Source organism: Protobothrops mucrosquamatus, unplaced genomic scaffold, assembly GCF_001527695.2.
Source record: "Protobothrops mucrosquamatus isolate PMUCROS unplaced genomic scaffold, P.Mucros_1.0 scaffold1807, whole genome shotgun sequence".
NCBI lineage: Eukaryota > Metazoa > Chordata > Lepidosauria > Squamata > Viperidae > Protobothrops > Protobothrops mucrosquamatus.
The window spans coordinates 74,832-92,531 of record NW_015387944.1 but is presented as its reverse complement, the minus strand read 5'-3'; the positions used below and the strand labels follow the sequence as shown (position 1 = coordinate 92,531).

The window sequence follows — 17,700 nt, the reverse complement described above, 5'->3', positions numbered from 1 at the left end:
AATTCACCACCAAAAATCAGCACCACCAACCACTGCGTATCAAATCGCCTGCCCAAATATTTATAGATTCTCCAGTTAAATCGTATCCGTCATCTTCGTCATCATCACCACTATCATTATTTTCTTTAAAAATAACATACATTGCTCCTAAAATAGTTTCTTTCCTCTTTAAACTAATGTTCGTTTCTCTCCTGTGTTTGTTCCTGCTTCTGATGTCCTTCCGTCCGTCTTGTCTCTTGCTCGCTCTCCTTCCTGTTTGCCAGGGTTTCCGCAGCTGCTGCTGGTTTTAAGAAAATATCCTAATGGCCTGAGTCGCTGCCGCGTGGCAGACCGGGCACTCGGGGTCGGTCCGCTCGCAGATCCGCACGGCACACTCCATGCAGAAGAGGTTGTGGCCGCAGGGCACCAGGGCCGCCGTTACCTCGCTTTCGAAGCACACCATGCACTCCCGGCTGCTCGAGAGGGATGTCCGGGTGGCAGTGGAAGCACCCAATTTGGAAAACCCTTGCAGGGGCTCCCCCTGAGACCGTCTCGGAAGCCCAGAGAGGGGAGGCTCTTGGATGGATGACGAAGGGGAGCGGTGCGAATTGGGGTGGAGGGTGCCGGCATTGCCCGAGCGCTGTTTGGAGAACAGCACAGAAACCGGATTGGTGTTTTCCTGGCCAGCCCACAGAGGCGCTCCTGACTCGGGGACCCCATAATACAGGTCTTGCTTGTTGACCCCGTAGTTAGGGAAGAGGTAACTGTAATTGAAATCGTTTTGGTCGTTCAGCCGGGGCGTCTCATAGGCAGGGTCCAAGGAGCAGTCACCGATGCACCCGAGGCTGTTCTGGCGGAAGGTGGAGAGGGGTTTGCAACCTGGGGCAGGAGTGTGGACCCGCCAGGCCTCTGAGTAGCGGTTTTCCATGCCTGAGTCAGGGCTGCTGGACAGGAAGTCATTCTCGTTGTTGTATTCTAGGATTTTGCCTGTCCGGACAGCGATGTGGGTTTCAATTTCCTCTCGGGCTCGCTCCACGTTGCCGGGGGCCCCGGTGATCTCAAAGACGGGGTCCCGGTCGCGGCTGGGTGTGATGATGTAGGTGTTGGTCTGCTGCTGGATCCGCTTGATGGTGGCTCCTTTGGGCCCCACAACTAAGCCCACCACACGATAGGGGACCCGGACCCGGATGGTGACCTGCCCAGGCAAGGTGGGGGCGCTGCCGAAGGTGGGGCCGGCCTTGTTGCGGGAAGCGCGGATCATGGAGAAATGCTCAGCAGCCGAGATGATTTCCCTCCTGGCCATGGCGACGTCCTCCCGCCGCCCAGTCACCATGAAGACGGGCTCTTCACCGCGGACCGGCGTCTTGATGTAAGTGTTGGTCTTGGCTCTCAGAGCTTTGATTTTGCAACCTTTGGAAAAAGAGAAGAAAGAAAGGAGAAAGAAAATTTAGTAGCTGGACCCGGATCTGAAGGATGCAGAGGACCCAAGCGCCTCACGACACTTGGACCACTGAGGGAAGGTACTTATAAATGGCACCTAAGGGGGCTAAAAGGGGAAGGCAGCAGCTCCCCCTCCCCCTCCCCCTCCCCTCTAATATTAACAGCAGTATGACAATCACACACAGACACACAGACACACGCATTCTCTGGATGCCTGCATTTATCTAGGACATTCTTTCTCAAACCTGGCCACTTTAAAATGGGTGGACTTCAACTCCCAGAGTTCCCCAGCCAGCCATGCTAGAAACCGGAAGTAAATGCCAGTTTTCTGCAAAAACAGCATGAATTGCTGTCATCTGACCATGGGATGCTGGAAACGGTTGTAAATGCGAAAAATTGCTAAGTGACCAGTCAGAAATTGAGGACTAACTCCTATTTTACTCTGCTCTGTTCTAAGTTCCGTTTTGTTCTATGTTCTATATTCTATGTTCTACTCCATGTTCCATGTTCCACACTCCACTCCACTCCATTCTTCTTTGTCAGACTTGTACGTTGCCTGCCTATCTCTTCAAAGGAGACTCTATTATATTCCATTTTATTCTATATTTCTCTTCCATTCTGTTCCATTCCATTTATAACAATGCCTAACTCTGCGACTCTGCAACTCTGGGTGATAGGCAAATAATCCCCGAGTTACGAATGTTCACTTAGCGAATGTTCAAAGTTACGCCATAAGCGCCCCCTAGTGTTTTTGAACAAGTCCCGAAATTTATTTATTTATTTATTTATTTATTAAATTTATATCCCGCCCTTCTCCTTGCGGACTCAGGGCGGCTGACAATCAATTAAAAATACATAAATAACAATTACAGAGTTAAAATTAATTAAAAAGAAATATTTAAATATTGTCTAATTAAAATATGATTAAAACCCCTCTAAAAATTACCCTAGGCCAGTCCTGCAAGCTGGAATAACCAAGTCTTGAGGGCGCGGCGGAAGGAAGGGAGATCAGAGATCACCCTGATCTCTGGGGGCAGCTCATTCCAGAGGGTGGGAGCTCCCACAGAGAAGGCCCTCCCCCTCGGGGTCGCCAGCCGGCACTGTCTGGCTGACGGCACCCTGAGGAGACCCACCCTGTGGGAGCGTACTGGCCGATGGGAGGTAATCTGTGGCAGAAGGCGGTCTCGAAGGTATCCCGGTCCGCTGCCATGGAGCGCCTTAAAGATGATAGTCAGCACCTTGAAGCGCACCCGGAAGGCCACCGGCAGCCAATGCAGCTCGCGCAGCAGCGAATGTTGCAGCACCTTGGCAGTCATTCACACTTGTGCACAACCGCAGAGGCACTGCAATATTTGCCCTTCCTCTTCTCCTCCCCCTCCCCCTCCAGGGCTCCATGGGCAAGAGGCATGGCGAAGATCCAGGGAGCCTTCCGTTTCTTGGCCTGTTTTGGTGCGTTTGCAGAGAATGGATGCCTAAAGTACCGAAGGATCACGCGAGATCAGTAGTGTGAGATCTCACCCTACCGAGCTTGCATGATCTCACGGCATTTTAGGCCTCTGCTCTCTGCAAATGGAAGCCTGGAAGAGATCTGAGGCAAAAAGTTTTGCAAATGGAGGGAAGGCCTGAAACATCAAAGCCTTCTGCCATCTTTGCAAAAAGCCTTTGCTGCCAAGGCCAGGAGGGATGCCCGCATCCTTCCGGGCCTCCGTTTATGGCGGGAGAGGCCTTTCCTCAAGGACTTTGCTGACAAGGACAGAGCCCCGCGTGCCTCTGGGCCTCCGTCCTCATCAACAAAGGCCTCCTCAAGCTCTATGGGGCTCTTTATAGCGGCACCCCATAGGCGCATAAACACTTTTCAGCCAGAGGCCAAAAGCTTCTGGGGGCCGTGATCTCGTGCAACTTTAGGCACCCATCCGGTTTTGCAGAGAATGGGTGTCTGACGTCCCGCGAGATCAGGGCAACTGGAAGCTTCCAGTCTGTGCGCAAAAAGGGTTTGCACGCCAACGGGAGGCTTGAAGCAATGTGATTTCGCTGCCTCAAACCTCCCTTCCGTGTGCAAACGCTTTTCCACCCCGAACCTGGAAGCCTTTGAAGGAGACCCCCGAGGCTGCCCGCTGCTCCAGAAGTGGCAGGCAGCCCAGCAAGTCAGAGAAGCCGAGCAGGGCACGCTTGTCCTGCTCTCCCTCTGCTCTCGCCGCTCGCAGGCAAAGAAGCAGCGAGGCTGGACTGGAGACAGAACTTCACAAGTAAGTGACCCGGCACGGCAGGATGGGGGGTGGTGAGCAATTGTGGGGATCCCAGGGGAGGGACAATGAGGTATCTTAGTGGGATGGGGAAGGCCTTGGGTGGTCTGAAGCAGGTGGCCTGCTGCATCACTACCCCCCACCCCCACCCCAAGGCCTTCCCCAGATAACTCATGTGCACTTAACAACCCGTGCATTCGATTGGTGAATGCATGGGCAAAAGGCGGGAGTGATGGCGTTCAAGATACACGATTCACTCCTACGAATCCTCAGGTTAGAAACAGAAAGGGAGGCTCCACTACATTCATAATTCAAGGACTACCTGTACAGTAAAAATAATCATAAAACACAATTAGGAATCCAAATATCTTGTAGGAAAACATTCTTGAAAAAGAATCAAACATGCTGCACCTGCCATCTTTTGAGAAGGGTTTGGGGGGCAGGGCAGGAGCCAGGGGTACCTTGGGAAAGCATTTCAGAGGGCAGATGCTGGCACAAAGAAGGCAGACTCCCCAGGGCCTATCAAGAGGCATGGCCTAAGGCAGCGTTCCTTAACCTCAGCAACTTGAAGACCGCTTGACTTCAACTCCCAGAATTCCCCAGCCAGCATGAAGTCTACCCATTTTAAAGTTGCTTGGGTTGAGAACCCTGGCCCAAGGGGAAGGGGTCTGGACTGTGCCAGTTGTGCCCAGGCTGTGGAGAAACCAGGGAAGGCCAATGGTCCTGCCATGAAGGCTTTGTAGGTGATCATCAGTAGCTTGAATTGCTCCTGCAAGCTTTTGATGGCAACGGGCAGAGCAGAATTATTTGAGACCGGTTGCAGCTTCTGAGCAGCCTTCAAGGGAAGCCATAAGTAAAGCACATTGCTGTAGCCCATGCCCAAGGGGACCAGCGCAGGAGTGACTGTTGGAAAAGTAGCCAATCAGGAGGATCATTCCATTTTGGCATCCTAAGGCAAGAGCTGGGATTGAGGGCCACTGAGGATCTGACCCCCTGGCCTTCGGGATGAGGGCTGGAAAGAAACTACCAGGCCCATCTCCCTCCTGAATAGCCCGTCCTCAGCTTCCCATCCTACCTTCCTCTGCTGGTCCCAGCCAAGATGGAATTTCTGCCTTCTCACCCCACTCATCCAGTGCCCCTCTGCCCACTTCAGTGCTCTCCCGGCCCTGGAAAACCCCAGACTTTCCACACTCCTCCCTTGCACACACCCCCAGCATGGCCCTTCTGGGCTGGAATCTCAACTCAGGGATAGCCAGAAGGGCATTAATTGGGGGGCGGGAGAGCTGCCTGGGGCGCAGAGAGCCCTCTCTGCCAGAGACTAGCCTCCCTCACTGGCTGCGTATTTGCAACAGGGCTGAGTGGATCCCGCCAATCCTCCAGGCAGCTTCCTTTGCACCCACCCTGGCCCAGCCCATCTGCTTCGGAAGTTGCCCTGGGCCGTCTCCATGCAGGTGAGCATCTACAGCTGCTTCACATCCCAAAACAGACGCAAAGACCTGGGAGAAAAGGCGGCTGCTTTAAGGGTTCAAAGAGAGGGGCTTCGTGCATGCTCCTGCATCCTCTTTCTCGAGGATTGGTCCAGCCCTCCTTGTTCAGCTGGCTTTCGTAATCTGCGAGCATTTGGGGACCAATTTTGAGACAAAATCCCTCTGGGGACGCTGCCTTTCCTGGCTTGCTGGTCCCGCAAAGGTTCTCCCCACCCCCAGCTGGGAGAAGAGGGTCGTGGCGGTGCTGGCAGGAGCCGCGGAAAGATGGAGCTGACGGCAACAAAGGGGTCATGCAGACACGGAGACAAAGGAAGGGGGAGCCCAGGCAGGCAGCAGATGGAGGGAATCTAAATCAAGGCAGAAGCTTAACCAAGAACAAATGTCATTTCCACCAGCCTCGTGGTGAGGGTGGAGGGGACACGGGGGAGGGGACAGTCAGCAAGAACAGGGGCTGGGCTGGGGGGGGTGTGCCAGTGTGCCTGGAGGCAGGCCCCAAGGAGGGGAGTGGGCATCTGCAGCTCAGGGGAACCGGAGAAAGTCTGAAGAGGTCAGCAGCTCCTTCTCCAAACTGGGGGGGGGGAGACACCTGAACAGCTGAATCCTTGGCTGCAGCCTCTACTCTGAAGGGCACTGGGGAGGGAGGGAGGGGCAGCCCCTCATTCTCAGCAGGGATGATTCACCCAGGCTCCAGAGCCTTGGGAGTAGCCCAAGGCTTCCTTCTTTCCAGTTTCCAAGATGGGCTTCTTTGCTAAATGGAAATTAGCCCTTCTCGCCCGGCTGGCAAAACCGCCACGGGCCACCCCCACAGCCAGCCTGCTGGAGTCGGGTGCCTGGGATGGGCTGGCGGGGAGGGCATCATTTCTGGCATGATGGGCACCTTCTCAAGCAGGGCAGGGAAGCCACCCAGAGCCTTACGCTGCTTGGACAGGAAGTCCTTGAGTTACGACTAATGGAGCGTGCCCGCTACAGCATAAGCTGTGACAATTGAAAAGTGGATTGTCCATGCAACCAACCCAATTTTACAACCATTTTTGTGGTGATCATTAAGTGAGCCCTTGTGCACTCTGGGACATTTTTGCTGAAAAGTAGAAGGCCATTTTTTGCAAAAATGTCATAAATCTTGGTCAAATGACCACGGGAGGCTGCCAATATCTAACTACAGGCTGGTTACCCAGCATCCGACATACGGTCAAGTGACGGTGGGGGGGGGGGTGTACGGCCACCAGAACTTTGGAACCAGGTCATAAGTAAGGTCATAAAGACCTTTGGGAGGGGGGTCCTTCATAACTTTGAGCAGTTGTTAAGCAAGTCAAGACCCTCCTTAGCAAGTACCACAACGAATGGAGGAGCACCTGGGAGGCCAGAAGAGCAGAGAGCCCACCTCTGGAAACCCTCCACGCTCAGGGATTGTCTAAACTGCTTTGGCTGGAGGGGTGAAAAGAGGGGGCGCCAAGGAGGAGAGGAGACTTAGGAGACCCGGCCCTCCCCCTGCGAAGACCAGCCCTCCTGCAGGTCATGACCTGGAGGAAGAGGACCAGAAAAAGGCCCTTCACAAAACGTCCATTGCAGGATCTCTGCACATGCCTCCCACCCTTAGGAACACCCAGAACCCCAGAATTAAAATCCTCCTGGGTGCAGCTAAACCAGACACTGACAAACACACCGATGGCACCAAGCAGGCAGCTGCAACTATTTTATCAGCTGGCCCCGATCCATCCGGAGAGGAAGCGTTTCCTTACTCTTTTAAGGAGGCTGGATTGTGGGAGTACAGAAAGGGGGGGGGGGAACTGGATAGGGGGGGGGGGGGTGATCCTGAGTGTAAGAAGAACACCCTGCTTTTAATCCATGACTTGTAGAAAATGCACAAAGATATTCCTAAACCTCATTTTAAAAATGCATCTGCCCGAAAGAAGATCACAAGTTGATAGTTCTAACCAGATGGGAAGCTCAGTGAGACAGAACAAAGAGAAAAAAGGTTTTCTTATTCAGAGAGATCCAGAATCTGGGTGTCCCAACAGAAAATATCCTGTCTCTTTCTAGAGAAAGCACAAGGGGGGGGCATGTTCTCCCCACTGAAAATCAGTAGGTGCAAAGGATTATGTGGCACCAGTAGAAGAGAATCTTTCTAGCTCGGGTTTGAACTGCGGGGGTCCCTGGTGCTCTCTGAGCTTGGTGGTCTTCTTGCAGACATTTCATGACCCAACTAGGGAACATCATCAGTGCTAGAAGGGAGTGGGGTTTATAGAGAGGAGGAGGAGGACGGTGGGGTCCTTGGTGCTTTCCAAGCTTGATTGTTTTCTTGCAGCTGTTTCATGACCCAGCTGGGCAACATCAGTGCCTCGGTAGCACTGATGATGTTGCCTAGTTTGGAAGTGAAACATCTGCAAGAAAGCTTGGAGAGCACCAAGGACCCCACAAGACTAGATGGGTTAGGCAAGAGACTGGAGTGGGTGTGGGAGGTTCTCTGCGAAGTGGGAAGGAGGAGGAGGAGGAGGAGGAGGAGGAGGAGGAGAAGGAGGCACAGAGGTCTCAGGGCCAAACATGCTAAAGCTGCCAGTTCGCTAACCAGTCAGTTGTGATCTAGCTCAGGATTTCTCAACCTGAGCAACTTTAAAATGTGTGAACCCCAAGTCCCAGACTTCCCTGCCACTGGAATGCTGGGAGTTGGAATCCACACATCTTGGACCTCTCTGGATAATGGCTGAGGTTGAGAAACCCTGAGCTAGTTGATGTGTAGTGTCAAGATTACAATCACAAAGAGATTTTTTTTAAAAAAATTATTTTAGTCGTACGATTTTACATTGAGAACTTTTTCTGCATTGCCGAGCAATAAACCTGGAACAGAGGTAGCCCCAGGAAGATCCTGAGGAGCGCTCTCTGGCCTCCCTTTTCAAGCAGCGTTACTCGTGAGGAGCCACGCCTTCTCTATTGGGCCAGATGCCACCAGGTATCTGAGGTCTTAAATCTGGCTTTTGTTGCAGATCAGTTTGGATTAATCATCAATATCCTTTTCTGACATCTGTGCGGAAAAAGTGTCCCTTTGTGCTGGGGAAGACACAGCAAAAATATTATCAAGGAGGTGCCAAATTTGGGCAATGACTATTGCAGTGTTAAATGCAACCTTTTGTTTTTAAATAAGCAATGATTTTTTTCCCCAAGTGGGCCAGCGAGCCATCAGAAGTGTGCCCCCACTCTGCCGCCTTTTCCACCTGAAATTGGCACCATCACCCCCGTAGGGCTGGCTGGTGGGCTTTCTCCAAGAATTGTGGGCAATCGGAGGGGATGCCCCACCCAGATGGGCTTTGAGAGATCTTTTCAGGATGCTCTCAAAAGGCAGGGAGGGAGGGGGGCTCACGCAGAGGGCAGAAGCAGCGGAAGGAGTCCTGAAACAGGTAGCAGCTGGCAAGGGAGGCCAACAGACCAGGTGCCCCCAATTTGCAACTGGAAGTCTCGCTGGGGCAGACACAATGCTGTGACCCTGGACCCCCTCCCTCGTGTGCTTTTCCCTGTGCTGCCTTGACCAAGAACCACTGGGGGGGTAGCAAGGAAAACCAGCTGGTGGCACCCCTTCAACAGGAAGGCTTTATTTGGCTCCCGCTAATCCTAAAACACAAAGCCTTTTCTGTGTCTGAAGGCTTCCATTCTGGAGCTTTGGAGGCAGAATTGTGCTCCTACATTTCAGCATCTTCCCTGTGAACAGCCACATTTTTGGCCACGGTGCTTAACACTTCAACATACGTGAGATAGCAAGAGCCAGAAGTGTTGCGAGAAGCTGGCGGTGGCCAACGGGCCAATCGGCAAAAATGGATCACTAAGACTGGCAAAATGGAACTGGCACGTCTTTCCCCCACTGCCTTCGTGCTGCCAGGCTGCAGAGTGTGGCTCTTGGAGATAATACAGAAATGCCATTCTGAGGGCACGTCCAGATCTAGGCAGAATCGTGCCCTTCCCCTCTGAAGAAAAGCTAACAGTCTCAGGGGGCAAAGCGCCCAATTTGTAAAACATTTGCATGATAAAAATGGAGGCTGATGCCTCTGACAGGCTATTGAGTCAGCCTAGCAGCTGCTTCCAACTGTCCCTCTTTGCAAAGCCCCCAAAGTATTTCATTTCCAGGGGTCCCAGGAGCCAAGAAACCGGAGGTTCCACTCTCGCTTGCCCCAAATCTCAGTTGCAGTTGCATTGGCCTCCCTTTGATTTAAGGCAGGGCCACGCTGACGTGGGGGGAGGGCGGGGGGACAGGTGGCGGGGGGGCAGAGAATCCACTGTCTCACATCGCATACCTGGTTTGGCTCATCGCTGTATTCAGGAGCACAAAGCTCAAAGTGGGCACCTTAGCTGCCAACTTTCAGTGGTGTGATCCAGAGACTGCAAGAAAGGGGCGGGGCTGCAGACCTCTGCAGGACTGACTCTCAGCCCCCCCCTCCAGGTGCCCTGCCCCCCACCCAGAGTTGTCACCAATAGCCCCAGGATGCCCACTCAGCAGCATTGCAGGCCTCAGCCTGGCCCTTGCTCCCCACTGAGCATCTGCCTTCCTGGCCAGGAGGACCCATTCAGCGCTGGAAAGCTCCCCTCCCCCACAGCCTTCCTGCTCTGGGTCCCAATCCTGAACTTCTCTTCCCTGCTTGAAGAGCTCTTCCGTCTACAGAATGCAGAATAACAGAGTCAGAAGGGACCTTGGAGGTCCTCTAGTCCAACCCCCTGCTCAAGCAGGACATGCTATACCATTCTGGACAAACGGCTGTCCAGCCTCTCCTTGAAAACTTCCAGTGATGGAGCACCCACAACTTCTGCAGGGAAACTGTTCCACTGGCTAATGGTTCTCCCCGTCAGGAAAGTTCTTCCTTACTTCTTCCACAGCTCTAAGGAATCGTAGCCAGCCCCCCATCCATGGGGAACGCTGGCCTGATGGGGGCTGCCAGCTCAGCGGTGATGGCCAAGAGAAGGCGGAAGAGGCAGGTCTGCTCCTCGGCCTCCTCCAATGGCAGGGGAAGGAGGCCCAGGCGTGCAACCTCTCTCTGCTGGTGCCTTCCTGCCACTGCCTCCCGTCCTGCACCCCCATCTCAGGCCTGAACCAGCCCCTTGGACAGCTCCTCTCTTCTGCCATTCCTGCTGCTCACCCTTTTCAGTGCTGCTTCTGCTGTGACTGAAGCTGGATCCGTGTCTCCATTGCAGGAAGGGCAACCGGCAAGAGCCTGGAGGGAGACCAGAGACCTGGCTGCAGGGCCCGGGTCACAGGACGGGGCCCAAGACAAGTGGGCAGCTGTGCTCCATTCGGTTGTGTGAAGAACGCCATCCTCTTTTAGCCAGGAGTGCTCATGTGAACGCAGCAGTTCCTGGCTGAGGGAGGGGTGTGAGTCGGGCCCCAGGATAAAAGCCCAGCCAGAAACGGAGCTGCAGATAGAAATCCAGACTGGGCTGAAGGCAGCCCGGGAGGAGGAGGAGCAGCCGGCACTGTGGAAGACTCTCGCGTGCAGCGGGTGGCCAGACGGGCGGAGGAAAGGCTCAGGAAGGGCCCACTGAGAGGTGTGGCAGCTGGAAGCACCAGAGTGGCACAGAGGCCTGGCTTGGCCGGGGTGTGTGTGTGTGTGTGTGTCACCCTGCCTTGCTCCAAGGAGGCCCTCAGCGCATGCTCCAAGGAAGAACACTGTTGGTGCATACGGACGTGGAAGGAGGCCCAGCACGCCTCGTGGCACGCCTCGTGGCACTTTCCTGGTCACAAAGGGCCCCTCCCTACAGGCTGGCAAGGAACCATGTCAGTAGGGGCCCATCACGCCCTCGCAGGCCGTCTCTGCCTTCGCTCCAGCCAGGGAGGCAGCAATGCCCACCCCACTCCCTCCTCCTCCTCCTCCTCCTCACCCGGGTGCTCCCCCGGGGAGGACCACAGTGGTGCCGAAAGCCTTCCTCAGCTCTTGGGCAGGCGGGCAGGAAGCCTCGGCTAGCCTTGAACGCGGGCAGGCCGTGGATGGGACACAACCAAAGCATCTCCCAAGTTGGCACAACGCCTCTGTGGATCTCAAAGAGCTGGAGAGGCTGAACGGGAAGTGAGCAATGCCTGCTTTGGATACTACGCAGATCCATTCGGTCATAGATGAGCGAGCCAACATTTCTGTTGCTAAGTGAGACATTTGTTAACTGAATTTTGCCCCAATTTACTGTCTTTCTGGCCACAGTTGTTAAGCGAATCACTGCAGTTATTAAGTTAGTAACACAGTTAAGTGAAATCTGGCTTCTCCATTTTACTTTGCTTGTCCGAAGGTTGCAAAAGGGGATCACGTGACCCTGGGACACTGCGACCGTCATTAATATGAGTCAATTGCCAAGCGTCTGAATTTTGATCACGTGACCATGGGGATGCTGCAACAGTTATAAGTGTAAAACCGGTCATAAGTCACTTTTTGCAATGCCACTGTAACTTTGAATGGTTACTAAACCAAGTTATACATCGAGGACTATCTGTGCATTTTGGGAAACTGGGACTCTAGGTTAGCTGGCTGTGTGAAGTTTGTTTGCTGGCCCATTTGCCTTACAAGGCTTCTGTTTCAAGGGAAAATGGGGGAAGGGAAGGCTGCCCCAAAGACTTGGGGACAAGGCGGGCGTGGAACACTTGGAGAAAAGGCCAGAGGGGCATCTAATGCAGAGAGGATTCTGGGAGATGAAGTCCACGCATCTTGAAGTTGCCAAGGTTGAGAAAGATTCTGATCTCATGAATAAAGTCATCACCTGGATTTGGGGAAATGCAGCTTCTGTCTGTGATGATTATTTGAACATCTGACTCACCACTTCCATTTTGTAATCACTGAGATAACCTCATCCACTCGCTCAGGAATTACAAATACCAGGGGGGGGGTGGACGTTGGTTCAAGTCCAGCCCCCCCCAACTTCTGGAAAAGAGCTCCAAGCCCAGGGCATCCTCCTTTTCGGACACTATCAGTCCTCCCAGTCCCGGAAAAGCCTCCGCAGCCACTTAATAGTGTGGGAATTGCACTCTGCAGCTGCTCAGGAGCAGTATGTGTATCTGGGTAGTAGGAGGTAAAAGTGGTGAGTCCCAGGGGCAAAATTCGGCCTTCTTTGCAGGCCTGTGAGGGGATCCAAAATCCATCTGGGAGGCCAAGAGCTTCAGCTAAGCCACCAGTTTTCTCGGAATCAACCTGCCAGCCCTGTGCCTGTGAGAGGCAGATGATCCTCAGCCTCCATTTAATTTTGTTATTCCATGAGAGAAAGCTGTTTCCCTGTCACCTTCAGGACTGGACTCTTAAGGGGGGCTGACAAAGACTCTTTTGTGTTAACCTGCAGCCCTGCGGGACAGTGGGTTGACCTGCCCCATCTCCATCATCCTTGTCTCCATCACCTCATCCATCTCCGTAACTCTGTCTCAATTGTCCCATCTCTCCATCTCTATCCCCACCTCCATCCTCTCCATCTTCTCCATCATAATCCATCATCTCCATCATCTCATCTTCATCTCCATCTTCATTATCTGGCTACTTCTGCTGATTGCCAGCTGCCGGCAGTTCGATCTTGACCGGCTCAAGGTTGACTCCGCTTTCCATCCTTTCGAGGTTGGAAAGGAGGGGGGCAATAGGCTGACTCTGTAAACCGCTTAGAGAGGGCTCTGAAGCACTGTGAAGTGGGATATAAGTCTAAGTGCTGCTGCTATCTCCATTTCCATCCTCTCCATCCATCTTTATCTCCATCATCTTCATCTCTGTCCCCATCATCATCTTCATCTCCATCATAACCCCCCCCCCCATCCCAGCCAGGAGGGCAGCTGCAGCACAGAGGATGCTCCCCATCAGGTGAAGCCAGTGGTAGGATTCAAATATGTGAACAACTGGTTTCCTGTTTCCGGAAGTCCATTCTGGGCCTGGGCAACAAAATACTAGCTACCGGTTCTGCCGAAGTGGCGCGAACCGGCTGAATCCCACCACTGGGTGAAGCCCCTCAACTCCAGCCTGCTGAGCAGAAGGTTCTGTGGATGCAGCTGTGGTTCCATGGGGCTTCATTCTCCTGTCAGGCTAATCAAAGACTTTTTGAGCTTTGGCAGTTCTTGGGAGGCCCCTCCCTTGATCCTGGTGGGGCCTCCCATAGGCAGGTGAAGGCCCCACCTGAGAGAAGACCCTGCCATCAAGGGGGCACCACGCGTGTCCTCAGCAGGATCTCCTCTGGGTTCAGCACAAGGGGATTCCGACAGTCCGAGGGGAACCGGATCAAGCCTTCGGAAATGCATGGTTCAGCTGCCCTTCTGTCACCAGACGAGGGCCACTCTGCTGCACCCATCATCCACAGGCCCAGCCCAAAGAGAAGGGCCTGGTGGTTCCCCTCTGGAGGGTGTCCCCAGCCAGGCGGCTCCCGCAGCCGCTCATCAAAAGGCATTTCTTCCTCAATGCATTTTGTTTTCAGTAAAAGAAGGAAGGTGGGAGAGTTGCAAGCAAAGATTATGCAAAGTCCCAGAAAGGGGAGGGGAAGGGGGGAGTCACCAGAGAGTCTGATCTGGAAGCCCCCCCAAGGCTGAGCCTGGGCCTGTTCCGAGGAGCGTTGTCAAGCACTGGGCATCCAGCTGCCCCTTCTTACCAGCCAATGACCAGATGCAGTTGGGTTCACACAATACGCACAACCTTAAATGCAGGTTAACAAAAGACAGCATGGCGTGCCGTGCCCAAAGAGTTTGGTGGCTCCACACTGTGCACGGGCTCCATGTTTTAGTTATTGAATCGTCTGGCAGATATCTGCCCCTCTTTTCCTCCGTGACCTCTAACCCTCCCACCTCCCCTATTTTGCTCCCACGGCTGAGAGAGGATCTGGACCCGGACCCCCCCGGGATCAGCACAAAATCCTCATCACCACGCCATATCCTGGACTCAGCCATTGGCTCAGCGAAACCAAGGTTGAAACGTTGCATTTCTCAATTGGCCATTGTTTTTCTCTCTTTTTTTTTTTCACCTTCTCCTGGTGTAGCAAATTTCCTGCTCTGTCGGCGAACCGTTAGGATGGAGCAAAGTAGAAGTGAGATTAATAATTAAATAATAATGAAAGCAATGGAGAGCTGGGAAGATGCTTGCCCTTAAAATACAAAGCTGTCCTGCCTCCTTCGCAAACTCTGCAGTGGAAAAGCCCAGACTCAAGATTGTTCCCCTCCACCATAAGTGGTTTTTCAGAAACACAGAATGCAAATAGGTTTCAAGGAAATTGGTGGTTCTTATGCGACTTTTCCGGTCAACTGGATCCACTTTTCCACTCCTCTCCATACAAATCCAGGTGCACGAGAAAAGGACAGGGGTTTCACACTAAGCCTGGCCCCACTTTTTGGAAGCTGAACTCCATTTTTGCCTGCTGGGGTTGGAGGTCCTCCGTTCCCTTCTTCCAGCGGGGGGGGGGGGCAGGAGAGGATGCCCCTCAGGAGGGAGGGAGGCAAACCGAGTCTTTAATGTGCTCTTTGTGCACCTGCAGCTGACCTTTCCAATAGCACACCTTGTCAGCGTCTTTGCCTTGCTGATGAAGAAAAGGACTTGTGCCAGAGAACTGGAACTGCTTTCCTATAAAAGCTTATTTGTAAGCAAGCCGAAAGAAAGCGTCTGCCTTTATTTCTTCCCAGGATTTCTTGCCCTCAAGTTAAGTCAGGTCCCCCCCCTCCCTCCCTCCCCCCCCTTTCTCTGGATCCCTTCAAAATCTGGAGAAAGTCAACTGGGAAATAGGACTGGCTTCCGAGGAGGAGTGACCCCCATGAATCGCACCAGAAGTGCAAGGCTGGGGGGGGGGCGTGTATTTACAGCCACGTATTAAAAAGGGCAAGCAGGACCGAATGTGTCACTTATCCAGGAGAGGCCAATGTCCTCTCAGTGGCTTAAACCACAATAAATTTGCAAGGCTGAGATTCTCAGCATATCCTTTTATTTTTTTGCACAGGCCATGAAGCAGGACCCCTTTCTGCCATTCCCCCAAACTCTCCAGAGAAGGGATTCCCCCCCCCCGAAGCCCCACCTGCAGGTCCCTTGGCCAACAATGGGGCAGAGAACCCTCTTTGTTGTGTGGAGGCAGCAGGAGCCCCTTTCAGAACCAGCCTTCCCGAAACTATGTGCGCTCCAAGGAGAGGCCAGGCCTTGTCGGGGGGCTTCTCTGGTTTGGGGGTCATGCAAAATCGCCCCCTCGTTCCATGGAAAATTAAAGAAGCAAACAAGAAGCTACGAGGATGCAGTTGCACTGAGAATGCAGCCGTTACATATTTATATGAGCTGCAAACGGTGGGAGGAATTTCTCCGCGCCCCCCCCCTCCATTCTTTCCTGCAGGCCCCACTGTCTGCCGTGTGGCTCACAAACAGCCCCTTTGCCTGCCGAATGGGTGAGAGTCAGCAGGCAACCCAGCCTACGGAAAAGGAGCCTCTTTGGTAGTCATGCACAGGGTTCCATTTCTGAGAGGGCTTAAAATGCGACTTCCTTTTGAAAATAATACGAAAATAATACAAGCGGAGACACTTTCCATCCCCTCGCAAGAACCCAGCCTAATTAAACAAAGAGCAGACCGGCTTCCGCTGCAATGCACCTTCGGAGGGCTTTGCCTGCACCACCACTGTGGCGGAGGGCTTGGACGGGGGGGGGGATTTGGGTCGGTGGGCCAGTCTGGACAGCCAAAAAACGAGGGGAGGCAACACACACACACACACACACACACACACACACACACAGAATGTGACAGGCTCTTCTCTATATCTTTTTTTCCCCCTTTCTTTTTCAGAGCCTCTGAAGGAACACTAAGTGATTTTAGGGCACAGGAAGATATTTTTAATCCCCCCTTTTCTGGAGGATTTATAACCAGATTTGCTATGACACCTCAGAAAGGTGCTCCCGGGGTGTGTGTGTGTGTGTGTGTGTGTGTGTGTGGAGGGTCCTCTCTGCTGCAGGAACACAGCTGGTGGGCCTCAAAGCCTCCATATCTTTTGTAGCAAAAAACCCCACTGCTGGTTCCATTGTTCTAACTGGGGCTTCTGGATTCAAAAATCAGACCTTTCCAACTTCACCCAAGTTCCTGTTCCACTACAGTGGGACCCCTATCCTGAATCCCCGTTTCTCACTTCTGCCCAGAGCCCCAGCAAACACCCCCTCCTACACACACACACACACACCCCTTTCTTCCCGGTGCTGTATCAATATGGAGCCGCAACGCATTTCCAAAGCTGTTCCTAGTCTCGAATGGGGGGGGGGGAAACCATGTTTATTTACAGTAGCCATTATCTCCCCTCCTTTCAAGAATGGAACTTCAGCAGCGGCTGGCATTCTTTTCTGGAGGGTGGGGCACCCCAAATATCCCCCCCCCCGTCTCAGGTTGCTCTACACCGGACGACAAAGGAGAGGCTTGAAAACACCCATCGGGATGGAGGCAGCCTGGCAGCCCCGCAGCTGCCGCCCGTCCTTCCGCCAGATGGGAGCGCCTCCCGGGAAGAAAGCAGCGCCGGGGACCGGGGGGAGGCCGAGGCGGGGAGTCCGGAGTTCCGAGATCCCCCCCCCGCCCAGGCTCCGCTCCCGTTCGGCGGCTGCTCCCGGAGCCTCTGCCGGGTCCAGCGCTCGCCTCCTTCCCGCCGCCCCCCCCCCCCGTCAGCCGCCGCCGCCGCCGCGCGCGAGAGAGACCGAGGCGAACCACGCCCCCTTTCGCGCCCAGAAAGGCACCCAACAAAAGAGGGGACGTTCTCGGCCTTCCCCGCCGTCTCCCCGGCCCCGGCCCGGTGGAAAGCCCCACGCCAGATTCTCCCCACCCTCCCCCCGAAGGGGATGTTTACGGCAATCGGGGCGGGGGGGCAGAGGGGGGGTCTGCCCACAAAAGTAACCGGCGTGTTTCTGGCCAGGCTGAGCGCCGAAGCCGCGCATTTCTTTCTCCGAAACACCCTCTCCCCCCCCCGGCCCCTTCCCTCTGGCCAAGCCGGGTCCCCGCTCCGGGGCCCAAGGCGCTTCCAGAGACGCCTCCGGGCCAGCCAGGCAGACAAAGAGGGGCAACTTTCCGGCCTCCCTCCTCCAACGGCCCCCCCCCGGCCGGGCAGAGCGACCACCGCGGGCCCCGCTCAGGAAGGGCCCCTCCGCGCCCCCTGCACCGGCCGTCAGTCCCCTGCGCGGGAGGGGGGCCCTTGGCGGGGGACAAAGCGCAGGGAGCTGCCGCGCGGGCGGCGGGGTCGCCGGGGACCCGCTTAACTTTGGGAGGGTAGCCAGGCCCTTCCCCGCCCGCCGCACCGGCAGCAACCAAGGGAGCCCCAAAGCCTCGGCGGGGCCGACGGCGGGCGGGCGACCGAGCAGGAGGTGGCCGCGTCGGGGAGGGTCCGACAAGTGGCCGTGCCGGGCTTGGAGGACTAAAGGGCCGGCCGGCTCCGGTGGCGGGGCCGGGAGAGCGAGCGGAGAAGGCAAGTGCAGCCGCCGCCGCCGCCGCCGGCCGGCCGGAGGACAAAGGCAGGAAGGCGGGAGCGCGGCTCCGCGGCCGCCGAGGAGAGCGAGCGACGCGGGACAAAGGGCGGCCGCGGCACCGGGCTGGAGGCAGGCGAAGGCGCGGCGGGCGGCGAGGGGGAGTGGCCCTC

General features: G+C 54.8%; 1 protein-coding gene across 1 annotated transcript in view; it reads right to left on the bottom strand.

Moving 5' to 3' along the window:
- Positions 1-286: 286 nt before the first annotated feature.
- Positions 287-17,700, bottom strand: part of MEX3A (mex-3 RNA binding family member A) — an 18,326-nt gene continuing 912 nt past the window's right edge. The window contains exon 2 of the mRNA XM_015823245.1: positions 287-1,389. Within this exon, the coding sequence (XP_015678731.1) occupies positions 287-1,389 (1,103 nt within the window). The remainder of the gene's footprint in view (positions 1,390-17,700) is intronic.